Source organism: Chenopodium quinoa, unplaced genomic scaffold (assembly GCF_001683475.1).
Source record: "Chenopodium quinoa cultivar QQ74 unplaced genomic scaffold, ASM168347v1, whole genome shotgun sequence".
Lineage (NCBI taxonomy): Eukaryota > Viridiplantae > Streptophyta > Magnoliopsida > Caryophyllales > Amaranthaceae > Chenopodium > Chenopodium quinoa.
In genome coordinates this window covers 3482042-3491945 of record NW_018743850.1, presented here as the reverse complement: position 1 = coordinate 3491945, position 9904 = coordinate 3482042, and the positions used below count along the sequence as shown (strand labels likewise).

The window sequence follows — 9904 nt, the reverse complement described above, 5'->3', positions numbered from 1 at the left end:
ATGAAAGTCCTTCGGACCACGTAAAACATAGTCAACCTCTGATTCGCTATCACGCCATAATTAGCTAACCGGTTAGTCTCTCTATAGCAACGGAAAAAGTTAATTAGCCAATCCCTCACAATATGTGTGTCAAAATTAAATTTTAATGTGCCTAAATCAGCTTCTTATCTACATTCTTAACAACTTTCATCTAAGATTGAAACATATTTCATCCTCGGATGTAGAATAGACACCCCCCGTGTCCCATCCTCACCCTAGGCCTAGGCCCTATCACAAGTCTTCCAAATTACCATCTTCCAATCACTAAACTCTAAACAAAACCATTGCATGATTTGCAATCTTCCTTATTTTATTCTCCTCGATTCTCTTCCTCTTCTGCTAGCTGTTGATGCAAATACATTTAACTAATCATCGTCATCATCAATTCATCATCTCCACATTCACAAACAAAATTGGCAATTAAGCCCAATAAACTAACAGCTCACCTTATTACCAAATCCATTTCCCAAAAAAAATCCCAAAAGAAATCCCAAAATTTTCCCCCTATTTATAGATGATTATGATGAAATCTAAACCCCCAATTCTTCCTATAACCAATAATAATAACAATAATCATATTCACCCATCATCATCATTTCTGGGTTCTTCAACAATGTTTGTTCAAAGATCTAATTATGAATTACCCACTTCCCATCTTCTAATTTCTCAAATTGATGATGATTTTAATTCTAATTCCATTGAAAAAAAACCCCTTCTTTCTAAAGCTTTCAGCTTTGCCGGAGGATCACCCCCTTCAACCACCCAACAACAGCGCCGCCGCCGAAGCGCTAGCGATGATAATCTGCATTTGATTTCAAATGGGGAGGAAAATGAGGGTGAATCTGTTGCTACCAGTGTTGAGCATGCTGCTGCTGAGACTTTTTTGATCACTCGTCTCAGTTTTAAGCTTCTTGGTTATCTGGGGTACTTTCCTTAATTTTTCTAATTTTGAAATTTTAATTTCTATATCTGGATAATGTTGGTTTTAGTTGATAGTTTAATGGGTTTCTTTTTGTTGAAGTGATTGTAAGTTCATTTGATGCATGATTATTGGTTGGCTATTGAATTTTCAGAGTTTTTTTTTTTTTTTAAAGGTTTTTTCTATTTGTTTCAAATGGTTTTATTTCAAGTTTTGGGTAATGTTGATATTAGTTGATAGTTTTTTGTGATACTTTTTGTGGAAGTGATTATAAGTTTATTTGATCTATGATTGTTGGTTGGTTATTGAATTATTGAGTGTTTTAGGGTTTAATTATTCAAATGTTTTGAGTAAAAGTTGGATGATTCGTTAGTTAAGGATTTTACTTGAAGTATATGGTGTTTTGTTTCGACACTTTGAGATGTATATGATGCTTAGACACTTCTATAATTCTATTTAAGCCAAAAAAAAAAAAGTAGAATTGTTTTTGAATTTGAATAGATGGCAATTCTAGGAATGCACATCTATCTGTGTGAGTTGCTTGTACTCGAGTCTAAGTAACGTATGGTGTTAAGCGAATAAATAGTGTGTAGGATTCTTTGGACTCTGGAGAGGTGTCTTTTAAGCAGCAATATTTAGAAAGCAAAGAGGATTATTAATGGCCTAGCCTAATGTATCTTTTGACATTGCTGAGAGCTTGATTCACACATTGTTGGGCGGTTTGGAGGGATGGCAATAAAACAAGTTCTGTGGATTTATTTATATCCAAACTAAGGTGAACAATTAGTGAATCAATGTCTTGCATTTTTGTTCGATTACCTCATTTTTCTTTGGAATAGAAAGTATGCCCTTAGTCCAATTTTAGAGGATATCTTGTCTACTTTTTCTGAGCTGTTAGTATAATCCTTTTTTCTTTTGGTTAAATATAGAAAAAATCTTCTTTTTTCTGAGCTGTATGATGGGTATAAAGCTTCTTTCTAACCATAATCTAATAGCCTTATCTTTATTATGCTTGAAATGGAGATTCATGCAATCCACGAGCAAATCTAACAAAGTCCCCAACTCCCAATGTGCAGGGCCACTGATTTTAATTAGTGGTTGTATGATTAACGAGGATAGCTATGTTTTTTTGAGGATTTAGTTATGATTGTTTGCATTTTGTTATATGGTAATGTGACGCCCCTTATATAATGCTGTCAACGAATTTATGCAGTGGTGTTGGATGTAAAGATTTGTTGACTTAAGCTACAGATATATGGTTGTCGACAAATCTAGCTTGTTTGTCTCTGAAAAACTTTTCCAGAGCTGCCATGTCACCTGAAACTGAAGCTTTCTTTCTTTCTTGGCTTTGATGGAGGGGTAAATTAATTTCAATGGGAACAGATTGTTACACTTGAAATGCTGTCATAAGGTTTAATGGTATCTGAAATATGAGGTGGCATGTCTTTTGGGCCTGGTATATTGATTACACCATGGCTTTGTGATGGCCTGTGAACATTAGAGTTGATGCATGCATGATAAGCTAATAACTTTTAGAATACACAGGAACCTCTAGATTGAAGATGCATGTTGGGCTTCTGGCGTTGATGTTTTCACTTTCTTTGTTTGCAAACTAATGCTTAATATGATTGTAATCATCTCTGCTGCTATTCCATGCTTATTTTTTCTTTTTCCAGGGTAGGTTACAGATGGATCATAAGATTCTTTGCCCTTGGTTGTTATGCCATTTTTCTGATGCCTGGTTTTATTCAAGGTTTGTCCATGTTAGATAGGGTTTATTTAATTGCTTATACTTCTGAATTATGTTGGATTTATTATCTGTGTATTGTTTGCTTTCTGAACCATGGTAATTACCCTCCTACAGTTGGCTATAAGTATTTTTGTTCAAGTCGTATCCGCAGAGGTATAGTCTATGGTGATCAACCTAGAAACAGGTATGTAAACAGTTATTACTAATTTTGCTTTAATTTCTACTGGTTCAGAACATTTTCTTTATTTGTCGTTTTTTGAAATGAAGCTCATGCTGAGAATTTGGCAGTCTTGATCTATACTTGCCCAAGAATAACAATGGGCCAAAGCCAGTTGTTGCATTTGTAACGGGTGGAGCCTGGATAATTGGGTGAGCTTTCAAAAATCTCTATGATATCCTGCTATACCTTTGCATATGAGATATATAAAAGAGGCTTGTGCTGGTTATTACGGTTTTTGTTCCCTGTTTTAAATACTTGCTCAGTTGTTCTCCCCAAGTTAGCATTTCTAATGTATATAGGGTGACATTTTGTTTTTTATATGTGGCCTAAAAAAAAGAATTTTATAGTACTGTTGTTTCATGTTGGAAGTCAGGATTTTTCAACATGGACAAATGATTTTTATTGTCAAACTTTACATAGTTTTAGGCATTATGAATACACTCCTGTTTTTTATTTTATTTTTATTTTTATTTTTTTTCATTCCTATTACTTGTCCGGTTCTTTTTAAAATAAGTATTTACCCTTAAAGTCTTAACTTATTTTTTATCACAAAATTTACTGCCTTCGTCCCAAATAGTTTGCCTCCTTTCCTTCCTCCATCCCATACCTGTAATGACCTCAAATCCACTAGACCTTTTAGATATAGGGGCTCCCTTATCTTTCTCCCACTCTTAAGGGATCAGGGGGATGTGTGGAACTGTGGACTAAATCTAACCACAATCAATTTTTAGCACAAAACAACCACATTAATTCCAGTACAGTAACTCTTCGAATCTAAATTTTGAAGTAGTAGACTTAAGATAGTAAGATGCTATGGTGAAAGATAAGCTGTGATTTAGACTCTGTTGTTGTTCATTTGATTGCCTAAGTTTTTTAGTGTTCTGAAGTTTGTGTCACTGTTAATGCAGTTACAAAGCATGGGGTTCTCTTCTGGGGCAACAATTATCTGATAGAGACATTATTGTTGCATGCATTGATTATAGGTATGTGATTTCAAGAATACTTATAGCTCCTCGAATTGATGCTGCTGGTAATGGTTTTTCATACACTTGCTGCAATTTATTTTTGTAATTTATAGATTTAAATTAATTTCTGTTGCATAATTTGCTTAACACATTCATTTATCTGGATGTACTATTTATAGAAGAAAAAAAAGAAAGGAAACGAAAATTAAATAATCATATGAACCATAGTAATAAGAGGTGAATGTCATCATTACTAAGAGAAACAAGAAACAATGGATATCAAAGTGGAAAAGAATTTATGCATCGTGGTAGTAAAACTTGGCAATAATCTTTTGAATTATCTGTGTTTACTGAGTATTGCTTAAATTTCATAATGATTGTGCTGCTGTAAACACATGCATCCAGAAATTTTCCTCAGGGTACAATGAGTGCTATGATAGAAGATGCTTCCCGTGGAATATCATTCGTCTGCAATAATATCGAAGAATATGGAGGTGATCCTAATAGGTAATATGGTCAACATAAATCATCGTAGTAGACAGTAGACTGCTGGTTAAATTTTCAAAATTTCCTCATTTTTTGTCCCTGAAAGATTTCTACTTTATTTGGACTTGTGATTTACTGATTTATTTTTCTCCTCCACACTGCAGGATATATTTGATGGGGCAGTCAGCTGGTGCTCATATTTCTGCTTGCACTCTTGTTGAGCAAGCCATCAAAGAGGCAGGTGGTGAAGGAGAAAGTGTTTCTTGGAGTGTTTCCCAGATAAGAGCTTATTTTGGATTATCAGGAGGGTATGTATGTGCTTGCATATGATTATGCAGATTAAAATCCAAATTCATTGAACTTATACTAGTGTAAAATGATTGATTACTGGTATAGAATCATAAATCCTTCCATTTATTTGAATCAACTTATATTCAAGTAATTGACTGATGTTATCCTCATAAATTTTCATTGGTTTGGCATCTTTCTATGATAATGAAAATCCTTTTGTCCCCTCAGTCAAAATCCAATGCATAAATATAAACATGATACATGAGCTAATGAATGCCTGTGTGTGCTGCGAATTAGATTGCCAAGTAAAGTTGCCTGGTTGGCATGCCTTTATTAGTGTATGGCAGAGGCCTGATGTCAATATTGTTCACTTATATATCATTTAGAACCTGAAACAAAGCAACTAATCTTCCAATGTCAAGTGTTATCTCTAAAACATAAGCTGAGAACTACTTGAGATCTGAAAGACATTTCAAAATTTTGTTGTCATTTTTTCCTTCAAAGGATATGTTATGATCTAAACCAAACTTATTTTTGTTCTATGCAGTATAAAATGCTGCCAGGAACTAATTACTGTCATGTATAACCAGTAAATGAAGTTCAGTTAAATCATTCTGTTGCATCAGCTGTTGTTTTATTTTCTCCTGCTTTGTCTAATATTCAAAATAGTCTATTCTATGGAAGCTTGTATGGAGAGCTAAAAGTTAGTGCCCCTATTGTTTCTCAATTGGGAGTTTCCTTCAAAATCTTCAGAAGGAATTGATGATCTTTGTTGATGGTCATTAGTCTCATTACATTGTATGTTCTTAATTTTGTTTGTCACAGCTTCATGGTTATATAATGCTTCTATCCAATTCTTTTTGGCCTTGCACTTCTGAATAACAACACAAATTGTGCCTTCAAATACTGTATTGTGTGAATGCTTCTTTCTAAACCAATGGGGTGAAACATAATTTGTTTAACTTGTGTTTTGGTGCAAACTCATTATTCATTTTGTTGGAAGTAAGCTTGTCTGATTTTGATTGAACCTACTTTAGTCGATTCTTATGATTTCAATCACTATTCAGGTACAATTTGCTAAACCTAGTTGATCACTTCCACAGTAGGGGTTTATACCGTTCCATATTTTTGAGGTTAGGCCCATGTCTCTCCTTATATTTGTTATAATGCTTACATGGAGCCTTATCTAACCTCTGGTTTAGTATTATGGGTGGGGAGCATTCGTTGCGGCATTACTCGCCTGAAGTCGTGGTGCAGGATCCAAATGTTAGAAGTGCTGTTTCAATATTACCTCCAATGACCCTATTCCACGGGACTGGTGACTATTCCATTCCATCAGACGCTAGGTATCTCTCTCCCTCATCTCACCACTCCCCTTCTTTTTCAAGAATGTGTAAACTGTTAAGTGCTGGCTTTTTTTTTTTTTGTTTTTTTTGTACATAATTGGAATATTGCTAAGCTGCTATATAAAACGCATCGATAGCTTGTTGGTAATAGGATTATTTTTTAAAATATTTATTTTAATAGCCTAAGAACTTAAGAAGCATTAAAAGCTACATTTACATGTGTATCCTAGCAAACCAGTTTTAAACAGCTTTACATATATTCTTTGCCTTTACTGTATAAATCCTACTCTTAACTTCATGTTTTATTATTTGTTCAACTTTATCAATACAGAGCAGTTCCTGATGCCAGTTCACTGACTACGTTGCCTTCCAGATATTACAGATGATAGCTATTATGCTAACTCTGAACACTTGCACAGTTTTTTTTCAACTTACTTGAAAATATGAGATTAGCGATTAGGATAATATTAAACTAACACTAGTGTTACTTTCAAGTCAAACTGCCTTCACATCAACCTCCATATGTACCCATTATTGCTCCTCTAATCAATTATTTTCCAGTCATTAAAGCATCTACCATTTCTGATGTATCAGTCTGTTCTTCATGTTTTTCCTTATGAAAAAGCTATTGGTCCATCTTTTTTGCTTTATTTGTACTATTTATTATTTTATTCCCCTGGTTTTCTGGTTAATAATATCAACTTGGCATCTTTCAGCGTAAAATTTGCTGAAACACTGCAAGGACTTGGCGTAGAAGCTCAAGCAATATTGTATGAAGGAAAGACTCATACTGATGTTTTTCTCCAGGTAAATTTTGACTGTTAGCAGTCTTCTTAGCTCTTAGTGATAGTTTCCTATCCTGGGGCTAAATTGTAAGTCCCTTCGCATTTTCTTTACATATTTCCATCATCCGTTTCATTTTAGGTCTCAATTTTATCACCTTTATTTGAGGCTTGGTAGTGCTATAATATTTACTTTTACTATTTTACCTCATTCCTGTTTTTCCGCACGTTTTTACCACTCCCTTAAAACTTTATTTTTTTCACTTTTTTTTTTCAAACTCTTTCAATTGATTATTCCCTTTTTTCAAACTCTTTCAATTGATTATCTTGTTATGTCCCTTTCTCTATATCGCACAGTTCCATATTATGATTCATGTTAGTCGACCCCAAATCATTTTGGGACTAAGGATTTGTTGTTGTTGTTGTTGTTGTGCTATAGTATTTGGTAATATTCCTTCCGTCCTCATTCATGATATGCATATTCCACAACATATTACTCCTGCCAATCTGCCATTAATATTTGAGTATTTGACTGTTATATTTGTTTTTAGTCATCATGGAAAATATAAGACCATATATGCTGTACATAAGGTAGTAACTAAATTAGTTAAGGTGCATATCTTAAATCCGTAAAAGGAATACACGATGTTTTTAGTAAGTTTCAAACCAACCCTTGTTATAAATCAAAATAGAATATAGCTTTCCATTAAGGTTTTTTTCCTTTTTTTTTTTAAAAAAAAAAAAAAAATTATATATATATATATATATATATAGGGAATTGCTAGAATGAGAATGAGAAAATGAGAAAACCACTTAAAAGCTGACACATGTCCCACTTCCTATTTTTTAAAAAAGCAAATATTCTTTTCTTATGTACTTTGTACTTTATATGAGACACGTGGCAGTTTTTAACTGGCTTTCTCATATTCTCATTTCTCATTCTAGCAAATCCCTATATATATATATATATATATATATATATATATATGGTTGAGATCCAATGAGAAGGATCTTATAATGAGAAGAATGAGAAGGAATCTTGGCCTTGTAAATTAATCCAACGATCAAATTTCATCTTTGTAAAATTATGCACATTTCGTACAAAAAAAATTTGCAGTTAGTTTGAAAATTATGCACATTTGTTTTTCAGAATTTATATGTATGATATCTTTAACCTTTTCTTCTCCTCCCCGAACACCTCTCTTCTATAACATATACATTATTTTATCTCTCTTTCTCTCTCCTAAAAATTATGCATATTTGACTCAAATATTATGCACATGTAACTCAAACAATTATGCACATTCATGTTTCTCTGTCATTTTTCCATTGTTTTTTCCTCTTCATTGTGATGAACTCTCTCTCTCCTCCATTAAAGCGTATTCAGAGTTCTAACTTATAATGTTAGAGATGAGAAAGTAGTAGTGGTCATGAACAACTTGTAAACCTAATAATAAGGATTAACGGTCGACGACGTCATCCGGAGAATGTTCAACTAGCAGTATGCATATATAATTGAAAAAATTTGCACATGACTCAATAAATATGCACAAATCAGATTAAAAACGTGCACAAATTTTACAAGAATAATGCAGATTTAGATTAAAAATTAAGCATATACAATGTTCATTTTTACTTGAGTCCCCTTGGTAATCCTTTTAGAACATCTTCTAAAATGGGGAAGAGATATGAATAGGAAAGAGGGAGAAGGAAAGGAATGAGGAAAATAGAAAAGAAAGTAGGGAAAGAGATATTTACATTTTTGCCATTAATGAAGTATGCAATGAGAGCCATTAGATTATTTTATTTAAACGCATCAGATTCCTTCTCATTCTTCTCATTATAAAAACCTTTTCATTTGACTCTATATATATATATATTGCTAGAATGAAAAATGAAAAAGCCACTAATATCCTAACACATCATCTTGGTTTAAAATTCAAATTCCCTCCTTTTTTTATTCTCAACTTTCTCATATTTTGAAAATGACATGTGTTGGGATATTAGCGGCTTTCTCATTTTCTCATTTTTTATTTCAGCAATTATATATACATATAATTTTCCTGAAGTTTTAATAATAGACTCAGATAATACTGAGATATTTGTAACACCTTCAAAGCCTTTCAATTACGAGTTGGCATGCAACAACATTGAGCATCCACTGCTTACTATAGAAACCACGATTCTCCGTATGTCCTGTACATGCTTTCTGGATCTTGTTATTTCTTCCACTCCCCCTCCCCCTCCTCTTATGTATTGGAAGAGCTATAGGACTAGAGTATGAGGTTGGCTGATTGTCTATCAACTTGTGTCTTGTATCTGCTGCAATATTTTAATTTTTGCACTCTGCTTATTAGGATCCAATGAGGGGTGGTGATGACCCAATGTTTGAAGATTTAGTTGCTATAATTCATGCCGAAGATGAAGAAGCACTTGCCAATGATGCAGTGGCACCTCAAAGGAAACGCCTTGTGCCAGAATTTATGTTGAAATTGGCTCGTGCTGTTAGTCCCTTCTAATTGTTTTAGAAATTTATTTTACAATTTGAAGAAACCAGATGTCATACCATTAGTTCAGCTGTTTTTTAGCAGCCATTCTTTGTATATAGTTGTCTGTAATTTGAGTTCTATATAGACTATTTTTGTAACCGAATTAGGCCCTAACTTTCTATACTAGGTCTGAGAAGAATCGGTAATGTAATGTAATCAGTTTTTTTGGAAATATGCAACTTTAGACTCAACTCTAGACTCTTGATATACTAGTATATTTTCTTCCGTTTGCTGAAGGTGTAAAATGACGATATTCACTTGGAAAGCGTCACATTGTATGTGTTTGTTAGGCTGACACGAATGTTTGCAAGTTCAAGCAAAGAGTAACACAACCTCGGCCGGGGGGTGGGGGTGGGTTGGTTGGTGGTGGAGGTTAGGTGTAACTGGGTCATTTTGCAAGTTCAAAATTGGCAAAGTTGAAGCCATTTTGGGTTTTTTAATAGCAAAATCCAGCATAAAATGCGAAGAATATAAAAGGAGGTTTAAATACATACTTTGTACGGAGTATATGAATAGTGATTAATATATATTATTTTTGATGAAACTCATGGTTGCAA

General features: G+C 33.6%; 1 protein-coding gene across 1 annotated transcript; it reads left to right on the top strand.

Moving 5' to 3' along the window:
- The first annotated feature begins 207 nt into the window (after nucleotides 1-207).
- Nucleotides 208-9572, top strand: LOC110685978 (probable isoprenylcysteine alpha-carbonyl methylesterase ICMEL2). The gene is made up of 11 exons (XM_021862537.1): nucleotides 208-963; nucleotides 2635-2711; nucleotides 2823-2892; nucleotides 2997-3077; nucleotides 3837-3911; nucleotides 4299-4400; nucleotides 4544-4687; nucleotides 5738-5803; nucleotides 5873-6016; nucleotides 6733-6823; nucleotides 9156-9572. The coding sequence occupies exons 1-11, from the start codon at nucleotides 554-556 to the stop codon at nucleotides 9315-9317; spliced, it is 1422 nt and encodes a 473-aa protein (XP_021718229.1). The 5' UTR covers nucleotides 208-553; the 3' UTR covers nucleotides 9318-9572.
- The last annotated feature ends 332 nt before the right edge of the window (nucleotides 9573-9904 follow it).